Genomic DNA, 21,406 nt, shown 5'->3' with positions numbered 1-21,406 from the left:
AATTTAAGCATTTTATCTTTTCTGGTTCTGATGTTATGTGCAAAGTAAATACCGATCCTTAACATTTTTGGAGGAGTATACATGTGTATATATGATTTTATAAAAAAAAAAAAAAAATTTTTTTTTTTTTTTAAATTAGATGGGGTGGGGGTGGATTCCCGTAGGCCGCCTCCCTACGCCACTGCAGGGGCGGCTCATGGCCTAACACTTTTCAAAGAGGCACTTTTGTGGGTTATATTTGTGGTATCTCTGAAAATGTCCTCAATTGAATTTGAAAGAAGAGTCGTACCACTATACTTTACACTGCCACCCCACTCCACCCCGCCTCCACACCCTTTTGAGCTCTAGCGTAGCTCGTGCTCGTCGTGGTTTCGTTTGTTGTATCATGCGCAATCGTAGAACATGTGCCGGTGTGGATACAGGCTTAGAACAGATATGTTAAAACAATAATAATAATAAATAGGTGTCATATTTATCGACCACCTTAAATAATTGTCGTAATCCCCAGGGATGAAGTGGTCACTGCAGATCCTATCCCATCGTGATGGTCATTTTTATTACGCACGGGTTCTGTTTAAGAACCACTTCCATGCAAACCCTGTGATTATCGGTTTGTTTAAAGTTCTGAAAAACTGCTGCTTTGATACATCTAAACACTAAACAGTGGTTCACCATATTTTACATTTGAAAACTATCTCCAAAAGAATATTCCATCCATACAATTCAATATAATAAAATTTTCGCGTTTTAAAAATACACGTGTTCCACCTTCCCAGTAAAATGTTTGAAAGGCTGCGAATCACGCTTTCATGTTATGCCAGTTAGAACGGCACGGGGTCACGTGACTTGGCTCTTCGAGTGGACACGTGTTTTTGGCAAGCGATGGGAAAAACGCGACTTTTTATTGCGAATATATTAAAAACGTGTAAATTCCAAGCGCGTGCAAATATGTGAGGCAATCAGTTGACGATTGAGTGAGTTGGCGTCCAGAATGATACGCTTGTGAGTCAATATGTACGAGAGCGTGGCGCAAATATCAGTGCAGCAAAATCGTTTAATCATATCATGTGGACGTGTGTGTGTATGTGTGTGTGTATGTGTGTATATGTGTATGTGTATATATGTTTGTATGTGTGTATATGTGTGGGTATGTGTGTATGTTTGTGTGTATGTGTATGTGTGTGTGTGTGTATGTGTGTGTGTTTGTTATTTGTATATATGAGTGTACGTACGTATGTTTGTATATTTACAGGGCTTCTAGGTTTATATATATATCTATATATATCTATCTCTATCTATCTATCTATCTATGTATACATGTATTTCATATATATGTAGGAATATATTTCTTGAGTGAAATGAGGGTATACTGGATTTCAAAATTCATTAGCCAACATTGGAAATCCAATGGTTTAAGCAAAACTGGGGGGTGGGGGGTGGGAATCGCCAATACGAAGAAGCATATTTTTACCTTTATTAATATTTTTATTTATTATTATTATTATTATTATTTAACCACTGGGGCACATTGATTAATTCATCATCCGCTATTGGATGTCAATCATTTGGTAACCGACTCGTAGTCATCAGAAGAAACCTGCTACATTTTTCCTAATGCAGCAAGGGATCTTTTATATGCATTTCCACACACACACACACACACACACACTCACACTCTTATATTTTCTGGATCGATCTCTGGATAGCTACCAGCTTGCTATGTTCCCTTGTCAGAATGCTAAACCCGAAATTACATATAGGCAAGAAAATAGGTGTCAAAGGATAATGATGGATACATACGACTATACAAAAACGATCATAAGTTATTTACTAATTAAGGAATTTATATATATACACCTGTAAATAATTAATCAACACCTGAATTATATTGCGCCTAGAAATACTTGTTCGTGCCGAAGAGGTATCTTCTGGGTATTCTCCGATATGACACGGGCAAATTACTGTTGAAAGAACATCAGTGTAATTCCAGCTCCATAGTTAATTACCAGACATTTATACACATATTTACGGTTTTTGTCTTTTTCCCCTAGAATGCATTAAACATTGATGCAATGGCAGTTTTACTTGCTGTCAATCTTTTTCAGTATCCTTTGTATAAAAAGAACATTACTTTCAGTGACTTGCATCTATGAAATGGTCACAATAACTTGTGAATTATAAGTCACATGGTCAAAACTAGGCTGTATAAATGTATATTTATTTACATCAAACACAATTATTGTATTCTTCACTAGAGAAATGTGAGGGGGGGGGGGGGGGGGGTAACTCAGCGCTAGCTTAAGCTGTATGATCTAATCACCATAGTGGACTCATTCTGTGATTGGATTTTTCCAATCTCAAATAGTGTACCACGACTACTATATCAATGGTCGTGGTATATGATGTCCTCGCTGTGGGAAAGTGCACATAAAATGTCCCTTGCTGCTAATGAAAAAAGGTAGCGAGTTTCATCTATGACAACAAATCAGAAATTACCATAGATTTGACATCCAATGGCCGGTGAATAGTAAACCAGTGTGCTCTAGTGTTATTGTTAAACAAAGCAAAGACTGACTTTTCACTTAGAACATATACTGCCATACATGTGATCCATTCATAATCGTGCATACTATGTGAGGACTATATGATTGTCAAATTACATTTCCGTATGTGTTTATATATGAACATAGCTTTAGTTTCTATTTCATTTATTTATTTACTGGTTCTGTTTCAGTACTTCTCTTCATACTACAACTTTGGAGACACATCAGCAAATGTTCATTGCAGGCTGGTTTCAGACATACACGTAACGAATGAAGACACTGTGAAACAGAGTAAAACGTTTAAAGTTCTTCGGTCTTACGAGCAATATGACTAGCGGTGACGACAGATGTGTCGACCGTGAGGTCTCCTCAAAATATGGCAAAATGTCCCCTCATTTGGAAGAACAAACTTCAAAATATTCGTGTGTGAAACCTTTCCAGTGTGGAATGTGTTTGAAGTGTTTCTCCCACAAGTGCAATATCAAGCAGCATATGAGGATCCACTCTGGGGGAAAACCATATCATTGTGATGTGTGCAGAAAGAGTGTTCATCTAGATTCTCTCTTGAAACAACATATGTTTGTGCACACTGAAGTTAAGAATTTGAAATGTGAGGTGTGTGCAAAACATTTCCAATTCAATGCACACTTGAAAAGGCATATGCTCATGCACACAGGTGTTAGAGCTTTCAAATGTGAGGTATGTGGGAAATGTTTCTATGACAGTTCTGGTTTGAAACAGCACATGTTGGTTCACACTGGAGTTAAGAATTTCCAATGTGAGGTGTGTTCAAAATCTGTCTCAATCAGTTCCCAGTTGAAAAGTCATATGTTGGTTCACACTGGCGTCAGGTCTTTTAAGTGTGGGGTGTGTGCAAAATGTTTCCTGACAACATCTGACTTGAAGAGGCATATGTTGATTCACATTGGTGTTAAACCGTTTACGTGTGAGTTATGTGCAAAACGTTTCTATCACAGATCTGGCTTGAAGCAGCATGTGTTGGTTCACACTGGCGTGAAGTCTTTTAAATGTGAGGTGTGTGCAAAATGTTTCTCATTAAATTCTCACTTGAAAAGGCATATGTTGATTCACACTGGTGTTAAGCCCTTTAAATGAGTTGTGTGCAAAATGTGTCTCTCGGAGCTCCCACTTGCAACAACATATGCTAGTTCACACTTTTGTGAAGCTTTTTAGTTGTGACGTGTGTGAAAAACGTTCCTCACAGAAGTCGCACTTGAAACATCATATGTTGGTTCACACTGGTACCAAGTCCTTGAAATGTGAGGTTTGTCAAAAATCTTTCTCACAAAAGTACTTGAAAGGGCATATAGTGATTCAGGCTGGTTTTAAACCTTTCAACAGACCTAGATAAAACAATGGTGGGGAGTGATTAATTGATTCTTTAACTTCGATTATGTGAAGCCAATGATACGATATACATTTAAATTCAAAGGAAAGCTAAAAATTACTCCTTTTTTAAAACTTGACTCAAACGAGTGATGGGAACAGACAGCAATAGCTCCTCTTAAACGATGAGTACTGTAAATGGGGAGTCACACAATTCTAACAAGGACCAGCTTGAGTTTGGTGATGACGATAAGTTTTGTTGGGTTACTTCTTAAGTTGGGTTACGTCTCCTAATTAAAAGTTAGTTTCTTACTTGATATATTGATATATTCTGGTGGACAGAAATAACGGAACACACAATCAGTAACAGCAAATATGGACTGCAACAAAAATCTTCACCCACTGTTACTGTCAGTATCCAGTCACACATTACATCTCTGATATTGGGCCCCTACCAGTCCAACCAAAGGGAACTATATATTCCGTCTCCGTCTTTCTGTCTGTCCCACATATATTTCCAGACCTTTTTTCACAATGCCTCGGGGGGGGGGGGGGGGGGGGGGGGGGGATATGGAGCTGGAATGTTTTACATAACGTTATTATGTACAGACTCAGTTGCATATCTCGTTTTGAATTTCCCATTTACCCATGTTTATGCACATATCTGGTTTGTCTTTTATGGTAATGTATTCAAGGGCTATAACTCAGTCACAAGTCAAATTTATCCACATATAGTTGTGGCCCATCAACTGAGATAAAAATTGTTGGGGCCTCTATCTTTTCAGTAGAATTCAGAGACTCTCAGAATGCTTCTTATGGCCTTGATCTAGAGAGGAAATATGCTGGGTCTGGAAAGGAACATGTATTGTTTTTGCAGTACTCTCAGAATGCTTGTTTACTTGGTGTTCATCTTATTACAGGTGATGGATAAACCTTTTCGCTTTTCTTTATTAACTCTTGAATAAAACATATTTAAACAAAAACAAACTGCTTGTTTAGTAATGTCTTCACTTTTTTTTTATGGGGTATATATTTTATTATTATTTTTTAAATTATTATTTTTTTAAATTATTATTTTTTAAATTATTATTTATTATTTTGTGTAATGCACATTCTGGAGCCAGTCTGTTATAGTGGTAGATCTAGAGGGAAATATGCCCCCTTCCCCCAAACACACACACACACACACACACACACACACACACACACACACAGAGAGAGAGAGAGAGAGAGAGAGAGAGAGAGAGAGAGAGAGAGAGAGAGAGAGAGAGAGAGAGAGAGAGAGAGAGAGAGAGAGAGAGAGCAGAGAGAGACTTTTCTACAAACAGGACGGAACATACAACGACCTTTGATATACGTATCGTGTGATACTGGTTAGGAAAACTGAACTATACACTTGTGATGAATTCACTGAGCTACGTACCGCCCTAGCTGGGTCAGAGTTCAAAGTGATCTGAATATTGAATACAGCAATTAATACTTCTGCAATTGCTGATACATGTGACAGGATTTGTTGTAATAATAAACGTGTACAATTGTATTTCATTTCGTATCACTGCGTCAGATAGCCTTGTGGTCAAAACATGTATGGGATACCTGAAAATTACCGCTTTGTAAAAAATATTAGGGGTGTTGTAAAAACACACGGTTGTATCAAAAATAGACCATGAAAGATTCTACGTTCTCAGTCCCTTTTATCTACGTTGTCCTAGACAACTATATCAATATTGCATTGTAAAACTGTAGCTCACCCTCAGTTAGGTGGAGACCAACCAAAGACATTTACCCCCAAATCTTAGCCCGTGTTCAGCTTTAAGCTATTCATATGATTGTCTAGGGAAAATGTGGAAAACGGGGTCCTTTGTTCATATGCGAGTGCTTGCTGATGTGTCTATGATTGATTCCGCCCTCTTCCTCGATTTCCAGCTTAATGGAAAATCTGGGCTCCTTTATTAAACAGGAAGAAGAAAAGGAAAGGTACTAAAAGCAAATTCCTTCCAACTGCTGCTGTCTCCCCTACCTGCCATATCAAACGCATGCCAGCCCCCGTCAGTCCTCCATCCTCCAGCAAACTGCATCAAGCTGTAATTAATACGCGCCAAGAACGTTGGCCCATTAGTTTATTTGAGATATCATTAAGGACAGATTTTTAGAAGTAGATGTAGAAACAAAAATTATACTAGTTTATTGTTTTGTTTATAAACGCGCATATTCAAAGTAGTGTGTTGTAGCGCACGCCTATTGACCTGGACCGGTTCCTCTGTCCAGGACAGACACATTGTTTGCAGTTGGTGGGAGGAAGGGCATGTTTGGTGCTATTGATTTTTTTAATATCGCGTAGGATTAAGTAAAACAAAAAGTAAAGTTATATGCACATTCTTAAAGTACTTTTGGCGCATCTTGGAACGGTTCATCGAAAGAGAAAACAAAAAAGCTAATGCTTAATTTGATTTAGTATGCCGAATTGTAGCTCATTAAGGCTGGTAGGTACAGGGTTCGCAGCCCGGTACCGGCTCCCACACAGAGCCAGTTTTAACGACTCAATGGGTAGGTGTAAGACCACTAGACCCTCTTCTCTCTCACTAGCTACTAACACCTAATCCACTGTCCTGGACAGACAGCCCAGATAGCGTGCCCAGGACAGCGTGCTTGAATTGGATATAAGCACGGAAATAATTTTGAAAGAAGTGTAGGTAGCTCGTATTTCGGTTCTCCATCGCTGCCATTTGTAATGCTTTTTGCGAGACACTTTTCTGTATGAAATGTACGTTTTTCACACTGCCGACAAACATCTCGAAAATAATTATAATTTAAATAGTAAATGTGCACCGTTTTCATTATATTGGCATGTATTATTTAAAAAAGAAAAGAAAAGAGATGGAAATAGAAAGGTTGTACATAAAACAACGTTCACATACAATATTAGAAATCGTTAAAAAGCTTGAGCGTGTTATTTCGGTTTCCAGTAATTTTCCAGAGCTCGATACACACATTTGAAACGTTAAACAGTAGTTGCTAACCAGTTTTTAGTTGACTAGAAATATCGCTAATTACAATTTTCAAAACAAAATGTTCCCTGGTTAAGCTATCGGAATTAAGGCTGGTAGGTGCTGGGTTCACAATAGGCGGTTGGCTTGCACCCAGAGTGAGGTTTATCGACTCACTGGATAGGTGCAAGGCCACTACACCAGCATTTCTCTAAATATCCAATAACCCTGGACATACAAGTCGGATAAATGTATAATTGGGTATAACCATAAACGCACGCATGCACACACACACACACACACACACACACACACACACACACACACACACACACACACACACACACACACACACCTCCCACTAGATGCTGTGACCCATCAATATATATTGTGAACTTTATCCCACTCCATTTATTGTTGCCACGGGTCTGTATAATTGTGAATTGATTGGAGACGTCAGTTGCTGAGTTAGGACAGGTTTATTACATGTAGCCGATCTAGAGACCAAAACTTATGTTACTTTCTTCTTTTGTTTTAATGCTAAATAATGCGCAACCCCCACCCCCCCCCCCAAAAAAAAAAAAAAAAAAAAAAAAAAAAAAAAACAAAAACAACAACAACAAATTAAAAAAAAACAATAACAAACTAACAAAAAAACAAACAAAAAACACACACCCAACAACAAGAAAAAAAACACCACCAACAACAACAACAATCAATTACTGAATAGAAAACGATTTATGTATCAGCAAAAACAATCGAGTATATCAATAATGGGGAAAGAACTTATTGTAGTCCGCATATCGTCCTACTTACATAGTCCGAACAATGTGTCAGAATTGCCTTCTTGGAACCGTTTCATCGATGATTTGTATTGACCTGATTGTTGTTCGGTATGTTTATTCAGTATATTAGAGCAATTTTCTTTGTTATTCATATAGAAGTTTAATTATAAATCTCCAATGTATCTTGAGGTTCGCGTAAAGAATTATTTTAACTTGTATGCATTGCGTAATTTTGTCGACAAATGTATTGTTGGCAGATTATGTTGCAGTCTTTAATATCTCAAAGTCGAAATAGAACACGTGATCGGTCTGTCAGTGTTGTTCTACCCTGGATTATTCTGTCAAATTCGATCATTTGCGATTATTTTTTGTTTCCATTTGGAATTCTTTATGCGTGATTCTCTTTAAATAAAATATGCGTATTTCAAACTAGTAATAAAAATATCTAGCAAAATATAATTTAAAATTTAATATTTCTCAATTTCCATCATATTGAAACGTGTATTGTTTTTGAAAAGGAAGAAATAAAGAAAGAAATAAGAAAAATATAATTAGAAATTGATATTTCGATTGGGAGTTCTGGGGGAGGGGTTGTAGCTGTTCTCCCCGTTCAAGGACGAAAATGTACACTTATTTTCTACAGAAAGTGTCACTTTTATGTCCCTGCTCAAAGTCTTTTTTCTTTATATATAGAAAACTAAATGTGTTGTCTTTAACGATACCTTATTAATAATATCATCATGTCATAGCATATTTTTCTCTCTGGTAATCAGCTATGATAGAGATTTTATTCGAGATTAGTGTAAAATGTCATTGGTGTTACCTGTCCCTAGCATAACACTATACATAACATGCACTATTAAAAGATATAAAAGAAGACATAACACTGGATACCTTTAATGTAATACATACTGATGACTGACTTACTAAAGAAGGAATCTTGTAAATATTCTCTGTATTCAAAACATGGGGGGCAATATCGGCTTGTCCCTGGAGTTTTATGTCATTGGTGTTACCGTAATTTATGAGAAAACAAAAGAAACTAAATACTCTCTGGATGAAACATTCCGCCGATATATATCGACCATCAATCTTATTTCTCAAAAACAGCAAACATATGAACAGCTATGAATAGTTTTCTTTAAATGTCATGAATGTGTTGTCAAAATATAAAAGTATGTTTTTCACTGTCATTGGTGTTACAATCGTATTTATGTAATGGTTAACAATTTTAAGAAGCTTTTTGTATGCTATTATAGACATCGTATGTTATGCTACAACATGCACTGTTTCAGTTTTCACAGCTGATTATTTAGAGAGCATGAATTAATTATGCACTTATTTTTCATTGGTGTTACTGCCATTGGTGTTACCAGGTACTGAGTAACAACAATGACCATTAGTAACACCAATGGCAATGCCTTTTAATAACATGCCGTTTTCCTCGCTTTGCATAGTTTTGAAGATGATTTGAAAATTAAAGGGGCTTGTGCAGCATCATAGTTGCATAATGGCACTTTGGGTAAAATAAATGTTTTGATGGAATGTAAAGAGTATATCTTCAACGTCCCTAACTGCGTTATGCTTGGTTCGCACAATTAACATCCGATTTGATGTCGTCTGCTTGTCGTTCATTTGTGAGGTTTTTCTTCACAGTTAGTGAAGATTTCCATTTAACAATAAAGTTCAGATAAATAAGTATCTAAATACAAAACTTTACAAACCCCTAAAACCATTAAGTTTACTGTAGTCCGTCCCATCCTTCTACAATTTAAGTGTTTTGTGTTAATAATTTCAGTTTGGTTTGACGTAAGAAGAGAAGTAAATGTGTCTTGGAAATAAAAAAAAAAATACTATTTCGAGTCCAATTTACAAAACAATCAGCTGAGAAGTAAGTATGTAGTAAATGTCATAGTATGAAAAAGGACGTTCCCTGTCGAACCGACTAAGAGTCGTTTTTGTTTATTCCTTAAAATTAACGATTCTGCATATTGGGCCCGCTTGACTCGTAGAAATTGACTTATATTGGAGGGAGATGATTAAAATTCGGTGCGTGTCATATGACCTCATACGTGCCAGATCAACAATGCCAAATCATTTAATGTTGTTGTTAGAATTTGTTTTCAGTTATTATTATATATTCGATCTGCAAACGGTATGCTACATGTTTGTGTCTGACTGTAGAGATTAGTAGACAAATAATCCATTCGTAACAATTGTAAATAAGTGTATGAATTCTGTTAATTAAGAATCAACTCATTAGAAAATTTATATTTCACAATCTATTCACTGGTATGAACGTAGGCCTAATGCCTATAAATCTGTATTGCCATCAAGTTTTAGCGATATATGTTGTTAAAACGCGGACCGGAGCGGAACGCTGGACAAACTGATTTTTTTCTTTTTAAATAAAAATTAAACAAAGTGTTCGTCCACTGTGCATAGTTCAGAAATATGTATTTTATCATGTGTTTATTTTTAAAAAATTGAAAATGTCGAAACGCGCATGCGCGGAAATGTTATTTTTCCAAATGCTAAACGCAGTTACAAACTACTAGATCTAACCTTTCCTGTTCAAGAGGTTAACTTTATCAGTTAAAATCATAGTGAAAATGTATTACCAAGTTGTAGTCAAATATCAGAAAAGTATGTTTTCATTTTCAATAAAGGCTATTTAAATTTTATTTTTTTAAATATTGAAAATCCTGCATTAAAATAGCTTTTTAGTTAAAAGTAAAGAGTTAACACGTTTGAATAGTGACGCAGTTCGTATGATTTATTTCTTGAATAGTGACGTAATTTGTTTGATTTGCTCAGGGGCTTCGGAAACCCACCTTACCTAAAGCATAATCCGTCACTGACATCTATTTGCTGTATAGTGTATGTACTGAACACATTAGAATGACATCACGTATAAAATTATGTGTCTTAATTTGATATATTTTAAAACTGTCTGACAGGCCGTATGTTATCAATACAGAAACACACATTCATTCTAATAGGCCTTTAATAGTTGTAGGCTGAAGAAGAAAAAAACCCCACACAAACAAAAACAGAAGAAAAAAAAACATTTAAGGAAATATTAATTACATACTTTTGCTAACAAGTAGTGGTAGTCTCAAGAATAATTTAGTGTTTCAAGGATACAGTCTTGAATGTCATTGGTGTTACGCATTGTCATTGGTGCTACTTTTTTTTGTCATTGGTGTTACGCAAGAATATTTTAGCTGTCATTTCTCAAGAAATTTTATTTTTGAAATTTAAATTGTTTATTTAGGAAAGCATACCTTCTACCTTCATGACTGATGAAATCTATTTTGAAGGACTCCATAAGTTTGAATAATTAAAACTGCCACAGTGTATAATTTAAGTCGCATATAGAACATCCGTGTGAACATGCACAATTACACTTGGATAGTTTTTAATTCTGAAGTTATTCCATATATGGTATTAGGAACACCCAGATAAACATCCATATGCTCTTGATCACTATAAACCAATCGGATCACACTGCTGAACTACCCACTTATCCGGTAACACCAATGACATAATGAGCTTGTTCATAGAATAGCACATGTCTGCACGTGCAGGCCGATTGTAGTTTTGCGATGCCAGATATAATTTTATGTTTCTTTGTTCATCTAATTTCCAAAAGTTAACAATAAAAATGTATATATTTTAATTGTTTTATCTTGAATTTGTATTTTGAAAAGTGACGCTTTCTGTAGAATGACCAATAAACGTATATGTACTCCCTACCTCCAGTAAAGGTTATGACACCCCCCCAGCCCCGCCCCGAACGTGTATAAACAAGAACTTGTTGAAATGATCAAGATGGGTGTGAAAAGATAATGATGATGAGTACCAGATAAACATTTCAGAAAGTATTGCACAATTTTGTTTTTCGTTTCAAGTTTAATTAATTTCTAAGCTGATAACATGAATTCACAAGTGCCTTGAAAAGAACTATTAGGTATAAAATCTAACCAGCCATTAAACGTAGCTATTATCTTCAGGATGTATTAGTTGATTATAAACACACACCAGACACACATCAGTATTTCTTACCATTCAAAGAATAAAAACATTTACAGAAAATACAGTGTTAGTTGTGTTATAAGGAAATATGAAAATTCTGGGCATGTTGTTCAAGTCTTAGTTTTTGTTTTATTTATCTAGTTACTGGTTCTGTTTCAGTACTTCTCGTGACAATGTTCATCCCTGACTGGTGTCCGAGAGGCTTCTAACGAAACAAGACATTGTGGAATCAATCACAACTACGAAGGTGCACTGTCAAAAACGCAGCATGTCAAACAGTGTTGATAGATGTGTGGAACGCGAGGTCTCGTCAAAACATTGTGAAAACAACCCTGATCATTCTTCTGAGAAACCTTTCCAATGTGGGATGTGCTTAAAGTGTTTCTCTTACAAGTGTCACATTAAGCAGCATATGAGGATCCACACTGATGAAAAACCATATCAGTGTGAGGTGTGCAGAAAGTGTTTTCATCATAATATTTCCTTGAAATACCATATGTCCATTCACACTGGTGTTAGGTCTTTCAAATGTGCAGACTGTGGAAAATGTTTCTATAACAGTTCTGGGTTAAAACGACATATGTTGGTTCACACTGGTGTTAAGTCTTTTAATTGTGAGGTATGTGCAAAATGTTTCTATAACAGTTCTGGTTTAAAACGACATATGTTGGTTCACAATGGTGTTAAGTCTTTTAATTGTGAGGTATGTGCAAAATGTTTCTATAACAGTTCTGTTTTAAAACGACATATGTTGGTTCACACTGGTCTTAAGTCTTTTAATTGTGAGATATGTGCAAAATGTTTCTCACAGAATTCTTCCTTGAAAAAGCATTTGCTGATCCACAACAGAGTTACATCTTTTAAATGTGAAGTATGTGCAAAATGTTTCTCACAAAATTATCAATTAAAACGGCATATGTTGATTTATACTGGTGTCAAACATTTGAAATGTGAGGTTTGTGCAAAATGTTTCCCTTACGATTCCATCTTGAAAAGGCATATGTTGGTTCACACTGGCGTGAAGGTTTTTAAATGTGAGGTATGTGAAAAATCTTTCTCACAAAATTCTCACTTCAAAACACATATGTTGGTTCACACTGGTGTTCAGCCCTTTAAGTGTGAGATGTGTGCAAAACGTTTCTCACTAAATTCTTCCTTGAAAAGACATTTGTTGATTCACACTGGCGTTAAGCCTTTTACGTGAGGCATGTGCATAATGCTTGTCTTGTAACTTGTTCTTGAACGACCTTATACCAGTTCATACTGGTGTGAAGCCTTTTAGTTGTGGGTTGTGTGAAGTTGTTTTCTCTCAGAACAAAGACTGGTGTGTTAACCTGTTTAGTTGTGGAGTGTGTTAAAAGCGTTTCTCACAGAAGTCCCACATGAAACAGAATATGTGGATTCACACTGATGTCAAATGTTTCAAATGTGAGGTTTGTGCAAAACGTTTCAAACTAATTTGCCACTTGCAACAACATACGCTAGTTCACATTGATGTTAAGTCGTTTAGTTGTGACGTATGTGAAAAGTCGGTCTAACAGAGGTCACACTTGAAACATCATATGTTCGTTCACACTGGTACCAAGTCTTTCAAATGTGACGTTTGTGAAACATCATATGTTCGTTCACACTGGTACCAAGTCTTTCAAATGTGACGTTTGGGAAACATCTTTATCACAAAAATCGCATTTGAAATCATATATTGATTCACATTGGTGTTAAACCTTTCAACAGACCTAGACGTGGCGAACATAACTTAAATGCCTCCTCTAAATTGGATAGTTTTTTGGGTTGTTTCTTTTTTAAACGCCACACAAATTTTGTGACACCCAATAGCCGATGTGTATTTTTGTGCTGGGGTGTCGTTAGACATTCATTCATTCATTCATTCATTCATTCCACAAGCATTTAACACAGAGACGAAGTTGCTGGTTTGGGTTTTTTTTTTGTTACATTACAAACATGGATGATGACATAAATGCTGATGCCGCAATATTTCCATTTCGATATGGGACTACTTGACAGATCCGTGCTTCACACATGCTCTCAGTTAGTTATCAAGGTATCACACTAGTCCGGGGTACACGGAACCTACAGTGCATGCCGGGTAATCATCCCCCATGTGGGGCATACACTTGGGAGATACACCCATAATCACACTCGTGAAGTGGGTGAAACTCGGTGCATGTGCCTTACACCTACCCATTGAGTCAAGTGTTGCACTCATTCTGGGTTGAACCTGGTATTGGTATGAAAAATCCCCCATTGCCTCAGGTGGGAAACGAACTCAGTACCTACCAGCCTGAAGTCCAATGACATAACCACTACACCAGTGAAATTATGAGGAGACATTTCATATATTAATTTACAATAATGATACAATATAAATTTAACTTCTTAGGGTAGCTAAAAGTTACTCTCTTTGAACTAGAATCAGGTTTGTAAATGGGCGTCACACAATTCTAAAAAAGGACAGGTTTGGGTTTGATGATGGCAAATGATCCGAGTTCAAAATAGAGAAGCGTTTTCATGGTAATATAATTGTCGATGTTGAATAAATATATACCTGCAGAGAAATTGTGTGGGACCTGGTATGGAACATGCATTGTTTTAGCAGTACTCTCAAAATGCTTGTTTACTTCATGTTCATCTGATTATAGGTGACGGATAAACCTTTTTGCGTTTCGTTGTTAACTGTTGAATAAAATATTTTGAAAACGCTGCTCGTTTGATAATTTCTTTATAATTGTTTCGTTCGGGTGCTCATTTTGATGGGGTTTTATTGATTTGTGTTGTTGTTGTTGTTATTGTTTTTTGTTTTGTTTTTGTTTTCGTTTGTTTCGTTTTGTTTTATGAAAAATATCGCCAGTTCGCCCCCACTACATTTATTCTCAGCACAGCAGACCATTTATATGCACTTTTCTACAAACATAACAGCACATACCACGGTCTTTGATATACGTATCGTGGGGAACTGGGTATAAGGGGGAAACTCAACTATAGACTCCTACTCAATACATTTAGCTACTAAAAATGTTTTTCCTCGTTTGGAAAGTTCAAAGTGACCGGAAATCTATTACGGCAAGTCATCCAGTACAACTGTGCATAATTACGGCTATTTATATGGGTGTCAAAAACAAAAAGAAACATGCAGTTTTATCAAACATGTCTGGTTCCATAGTCTTGACACATTTGTCTACATTTATGCTTTCCTACACACCTCTATTTATTTTCGGAAATATGGGCTCCTTTATTAACATGTCAAGCACCTTCCATCCCGCGCCCATCACGGCCTCCACATCAAGCAGCTGCCATCCCGCGTCAGTCCCCACGGCCTCCACATCAACCAGCTGCCATTCCGCGTCAGTCCCTACGGCCTCCACATCAACCAGCTGCCATCACGCGTCAGTCCCCACAGCCTCCACATCAACCACCTGCCATCCCGCGTCAGTCCCCACGACCTCCACATCAACCACCTGTCATCCCGCGTCAGTCCCCACGACCTCCACATCAACCACCAGTCCACACGCCATCCAGTAATCTGCATCAAGCAACAATTAATACGCACCAAAACGTTTGGCCATGAGTTGATTTGAAATATCATTAAGAACAGATTTAGATCTAGAGACCAACGATTACTAGTATATTAGTTTATTGTTTTGTTTAAAAGCGAAATAATGCGCAACAAATAATGTGCAAATTAAAAAAAAATAATAATCCCATAAATTATTGATCAATTTATTCGTATTTTAAAACGTATATCCAGTTAAGGTTCAAACACACTGTCCTAGGCACATAACTCAGCTATATGCACTGGCTATAAGGGAAGGGAGTTAGTGGTAAATGTTCAGTGGTTAGTAAGAGAGAAGTTGGTGTAGTGGCGTTAGACATTGTCATCAAACTCGCTCTGGATGGGAGCCGGTACCGGGATGCGAACCCAGTACAGGCTTAACCACCACACCGCCAAATTATTGTGTAGAACACGATTTATACATTAGGAAAATAATCGAATACAACAAATTCATCATAATCCGCATATCATTAAACCTGAACTAGTCCGAACAACGGTTTGGACTAGCCTTCTCGGGCCCCCGTTTGATTTATGTTGATCTGATTGTTGTTCGGTAAGTTTATTCAGTATATTAGGGAACTTTTCTAAGTGTTTCATTTAGAAAGTAATTACAATTCTCCAAAATATCGCGAGGTTCACGTAAGTGACTTTGTACACTTGCATGCTTTGTCTAATTTGCCCACAAACAAATTTATTATCGTAGATCATGTAACAGTCTTTAATGTCTGATACTCGAAAGAGAACTCGGGCTCGGACTCTCATTGTGAGATCTCGGTTCGTTTATTGAAATTCGGTCAGTTCAGGTTATTTTTCGTTAATCTTTAAGTTTTGGAATGCTTTCTGGGTGCAGGCCCGTACGCAGAAATTTATGGGGGGGGGGGGGGGGGGGGGGGCGTAATCGACGGCCCAAAGGGCCGGAGTTGCTAGGAAGGTCCGGAGGCATATCCCCCGATTTTGTTTTTAATCTAGAATGCAGGAGATGCATTTTCCTGCATTCTGGGAAATAATTTGTCACATCGTCGGACTGTTTTTCTTTTTTTTTTACACATCCACGGATGGACCTCGGCAGACTATGGGGGTGAGTAGGGCCTACGACTTTTACATACATAATCAGGGGATAATTAAATCCTTTCTGGCCTCACAAATTGTCCCATGCCGTTGCTGGGATTCGAACCTGTGGCACCGAATCGCCCGCAAATTGCGAGACTAACCACGATGCGCTCTGAGCTTTCGAGGCATCCATAAAAAAAAGGATGCTCTTTAATTAAACCACGTGCATGGGGCCTACAATCTACGCGGTCGATCCCGCTTACGTGCACGAAATAGTGAGCAGATCTGGTATTGGCTAGTGTGTATTGATGTATGAATGTCTATATATTGTATGTATGTCGAGGTTGACTTTTCCATACATAGATATTAACGCACTGGCACAGGGGATAATTAAATCCTTTCTGGCCTCACAAATTGTCCCATGCCATTGCTGGGACTCGAACCTGTGGCACCGAATCGCCCGCAAATTGCGAGACTAACCACGATGCGCTCTGAGCTATCGAGGCATCCATAAAAATGCTGCTTTTTAACTCAACCACATCCATGGGACCTACAATCTATCAATAAGGGGAAGGCTGAAGGTGATTCGAGCTACTAACAAACTATCTTGAACAAAATATAAATATGCACAGTTTTCACGTGTTTTTGGTTTCTTTGTTTTTGTTTGTTTTGTGGGTTTTTTGTTTTTTTTGTTTTTTTAAGAACATAAAATAATCAATGTTTAGTATTTCAAAACGAAAACATTGATTTATTGATCAGTGGCTATTGGATGTCAATCATTTAGTAATGTTTTCATTCGTAGTCGTACAGAAAACCTGCTACATTATCCTCGCCCTTCATCTCTATCAGTTATACTCGTCCTCTATCTATATCGGTCATTCTCGCTCTCCATCTCTATCAGTTGTACTCGCCCTTTATGGCTATCGGTCATTCTCGCCATCTATATTTATCACTTGTACTCGCCCTCCATCTCAATCAGTAATACTTGCCCTCTATCTCTATCGGTTATACTTGCCCTTTACCGCTATCAGTTATACTTACCCTCTACCTCTATCAGTTATACTCGGCCTCCATCTCTATCAGTTTTACTCGGCCTCCATCTCTACCAGTTATACTCGGCCTCCATCTCTATCAGTTATAATCGCCTTCCATCTATATCACCACTGCGTGTGCTGTAACCTCACCGTGGTGCAGGGGTGTAACATTCTCTTTGAGAATGGCCAATACAGCACAAAATTGAAGTTTTGAGTAAAATTCAGTATCCGTAAAATTCTGTGATATTTGTGTTTTTGCACAGTTCTTTACACTGTTTTTGTTTAAGTCTTGAATTTTTATATTGATGTTGATCATCACTTTATTTGCATTACCATAGTTTGACACCCAATAGCCGATGTATTTTTCGTGCTGGGGTATCGTTAAACATTCATTCATTCATTCATTCATTCCATCTCTATCAGTTATACTCGGCCTCCATCTCTGTCAGTTATCCTCACCCTCCGTCTCTATCAGTTATACTCACCTTCCATCTTTATCAGTTATTCTCGCCCTCTATCGTTATCAGTTATACTCACCCTATATATATCAGTTATACTCGCCTTCCATCTTTATCAGTTATATTCGCCCTCCATCTCTATCAGATATACTCGGCCTCCATCTCCATCAGTTATACTCAGCCACCATATCTATCAGTTATAGTAGCCCTCTGTCTCTATCAGTTATACTACCGACCTCGGTGGCGTCGTGGTTAGGCCATCAACCTTAAAGTCTATCAGTTATACTACCGACCTCGGTGGCGTCGTGGTTAGGCCATCAGACTACAGGCTGGTAGATACTGGGTTCGGATCCCAGTCGAGACATTGGATTTTTAATCCACATACCAACTCCAAACCCTGAGTGGGTGCTCCGCAAGGCTCAATGGGTAGGTGTAAACCACTTGCACCGACCAGTGATCCATAACTGGTTCAACAAAGGCCATGGTTTGTGCTATACTGCCTGTGGGAAGCACAAATAAAAGATCCCTTGCTGCTAATCAGAAAGAGTAGCCCATGTAGTGGCGACAGCAGGTTTCCTCTCAAAATCTGTGTGGTCCTTAACCATATGTCTGACGCCATATAACCGTAAATAAAATGTGTTGAGTGTGTCGTTAAATAAAACATTTTTTACTTTTGTTTTCTTCTATCAGTTATACTCGGCCTCCATCTACATTTGTATATCAGTTATACTCGGCCTCCATCTCTATCAGTTATACTGGGCCTCCATCTCTGTCAATTATACTCGCTCTCCATCTCTATCAGTTATACTCGCCTTCCATCTTTATCAGTTATATTCGCCCTCCATCTCTATCAGATATACTCGGCCTCCATCTCCATCAGTTATACTCAGCCACCATCTCTATCAGTTATACTCGGCCACCATCTCTTTCAGTTATACTCGCCCTCCATCTCTATCAGTTATACTCGCCCTCCATCTCTATCAGTTATACTCGGCCTCCATCTCTATCAGTTATACTCGCCCTCCATCTCTATCAGTTATACTCGCCCTCCATCTCTATCAGTTATACTCGCCCTCCATCTCTATCAGTTATCCTCGCCCTCCATCTCTATCAGTTATGCTCGGCCTCCATCTCTATCAGTTATGCTCGCCCACCATCTCTATCAGTTATACTCACCTTCCATCTCTATCAGTTACACTCGTCCTCCATCTTGGCCTCCATCTCTGTTAATTATACTCACCTTCCATCTCTATCAGTTATGCTCGCCCTCCATCTCGATCAGTTATACTCGGCCTCTATATCTATCAGTTATTCTCGGCCACCATCTCTATCAGTTATACTCGCCTTCCATCTCTATCAGTTACACTCGTCCTCCATCTCGCCCTCCATCTCTATCAGTTATACTCGGCCACCATCTCTATCAGTTATACTCGCCTTCCATCTCTATCAGTTACACTCGTCCTCCATCTCGCCCTCCATCTCTATCAGTTATACTCGGCCTCTATATCTATCAGTTATTCTCGGCCACCATCTCTATCAGTTATTCTCGGCCACCATCTCTATCAGTTATACTCGGCCTCCATATCTATCAGTTATACTCGGCCACCATCTCTATCAGTTATACTCGCCTTCCATCTCTATCAGTTATACTCGGCCTCCATCTCTATCAGTTATACTCGGCCTCCATCTCTATCATTTATACTCGCCCTCCATCTTTATATGTTATACTCGTCCTTCATCTATATAAATTATGCTCGCCCGAATTACAAAGTCTTTGACATGAAATAGCCGATATTGAATAAATAATGTACTCTAGTGGATTCCTTAAACAAAACAAATTTTAAGAACAAAAAGGAAAACAAAAAGAGAAAAATATAAATAATAAATGTTTCGCATATGATATTAGAAATTATTAAAAAAGAACGTGAATGTGTCATTTCGGTTTCGGGTTATTTTCTGTTAGCATCTGAGCAATATAGGGCAACAAACTCTGACTCAGTGGTGTACTAACAGAGATTTTAGGAGGGGCGGGGGGGGGGGGGGGGGGTTAAAATATCGCTACACAATTTTAAACATTAAACAGTAGTTGCTAATCAGTTTTTAATTGCTAGAATAGTATCTAATCAAAAGTTTGAAAACAAACTATTTCCTGGTTATGCTGGTAGGTACTGGGTTCGCATTCTGGTTCCGGCTCCCACCCAGAGTAAGTTTCGTTGACTCATTGTATTTGTGGGAAGCCTCTAACCATTAACCCTCTGTCCTGGGTAGACAACTCAGATAGCTGAGGTGTGTGCTAAGGACTCTTAGAACTCTAATTGGATATTAACACGAAAATGTTGAAAAGGACGCAGTAGAGTAGAATGATCATAGAGCTTGGTGCATGTACAGGAATTTCCTTTCGGTGTGCATGTACAGGCATTTCCTTTCGGTGTCCACGCTAATGCTGATGCATAGCTTCTGTACTCTCACTTCAATGGACTTGGTTTAAGTTTGGAGTTTTCTTACAGGATGATGACGATTACCAGAAATGTTTAGCAATAACATACCTCGTCATTTAAAGGGAGCTGTCACTTTCCCTCGCCATCACTCCTCAGAGATTAATTCAAAGAAGGCAATTTTGTTTAGCTCGGTTGATCTCCCCATTACGTGAATGTATATGGTATTGTGACGAAGCGTCATTAGTGCTTCTTTACACACCTGTATGTGTTGCATAATAGTTTATTATTACACACGATAAGTTATATATTGTCCTTTCTTGTGTAGGTGTATGTTTACAGCAGACTTGCTACTATAATTCACATTAATGTTATTATATATGTCCTGTAGTTGGTAAGTTATAGCGCATAATAGAGTTTATGAATTGATAGTTTTACCTTACTTCAGGGTTAACTAAAACAAGAGTAAAGTTTGTGTTATTTAACGACGCCACTAGAGCACATTGATTTTGTATCTTATCATCGGCTATTGGACGTCAAACATATGGTCATTCTGACACTGTTTTTTTTTTTTTAGAGGAAACCCGCTGTCACCACATAGGATACTATTTTACGACAGACAACAAGTGATCATTTATTTGGATGGGGGTAAGTTTGAAGTGGACGGAATTTTTTGGGGAGAAAAATAGAAGTTAGGTCAAGGACCTAAAGCCAAAAATTAGGGTTGATAACACTCTACTCATGTTTGGAACAAACAAAAAAAAATGTGAATGCCCGGCCGAAAAGGTTTAAGGTGATTTGAGCAATTTAGTCGGGCTGCCAAAATAAAGAGCTTTGGACTATTTACAAAAACTTAATCGTACATTTCGAACTGCGGCTGAACAATTTAAAGTTCGACTAAATCCTTACCTGGAGGTGAAGGTTCGTTGAAAGGTTGGCGCCTATATAGAGGCTATGAACTGCCTTTCGTTGAATTGTGGTACAAGTTTCCTCCACCTGTGATTTAGCAGGGTTTTATCCAAATCAACGTAATTGACGCCCGCGATAGACAAGAGTAGCATCTTCAGTGCAGACGACAATGGTGTGTTCAGAAGCATTTTGTAGTTAATTAGTGAGTAGTCCGTTACTTTATTATGCTATGAAACCGGGTGGTTTTCT

At 37.8% G+C, this 21,406-nt stretch overlaps 2 protein-coding genes and 1 long non-coding RNA gene across 3 annotated transcripts; all 3 read left to right on the top strand.

Annotated features, from left to right (window-relative positions):
• Positions 1-2,685: 2,685 nt before the first annotated feature.
• On the top strand, positions 2,686-4,873 carry LOC121373251. Its single transcript, XR_005958049.1, has 2 exons — positions 2,686-2,834; positions 4,676-4,873. It is a non-coding gene; the product is annotated as an uncharacterized LOC121373251 (long non-coding RNA).
• LOC121373250 (gastrula zinc finger protein XlCGF71.1-like) lies at positions 2,730-4,873 on the top strand. Its single transcript, XM_041499761.1, has one exon. It carries the CDS (start codon positions 2,871-2,873, stop codon positions 3,657-3,659), a length of 789 nt encoding a protein of 262 aa, XP_041355695.1. The 5' UTR covers positions 2,730-2,870; the 3' UTR covers positions 3,660-4,873.
• A 6,137-nt stretch (positions 4,874-11,010) lies between these two features.
• On the top strand, positions 11,011-14,413 carry LOC121373248 (zinc finger protein 234-like). The gene has a single exon (XM_041499758.1). The coding sequence runs from the start codon at positions 11,969-11,971 to the stop codon at positions 12,902-12,904; it is 936 nt and encodes a 311-aa protein (XP_041355692.1). The 5' UTR covers positions 11,011-11,968; the 3' UTR covers positions 12,905-14,413.
• Positions 14,414-21,406: the final 6,993 nt, after the last annotated feature.

Source organism: Gigantopelta aegis, chromosome 5 (assembly GCF_016097555.1).
Source record: "Gigantopelta aegis isolate Gae_Host chromosome 5, Gae_host_genome, whole genome shotgun sequence".
NCBI classification, from domain to species: Eukaryota; Metazoa; Mollusca; class Gastropoda; order Neomphalida; family Peltospiridae; genus Gigantopelta; species Gigantopelta aegis.
The sequence above is the reverse complement of the archived record's forward strand: the minus strand, read 5'-3'. Positions and strand labels throughout refer to the sequence as shown.

Bases quoted from the DNA above. Each gene is read 5' to 3' on its own strand.
- LOC121373250 (XM_041499761.1), top strand. From the start codon at position 2,871: ATGACTAGCGGTGACGACAGATGTGTCGACCGTGAGGTCTCCTCAAAA.
- LOC121373248 (XM_041499758.1), top strand. From the start codon at position 11,969: ATGTCAAACAGTGTTGATAGATGTGTGGAACGCGAGGTCTCGTCAAAA.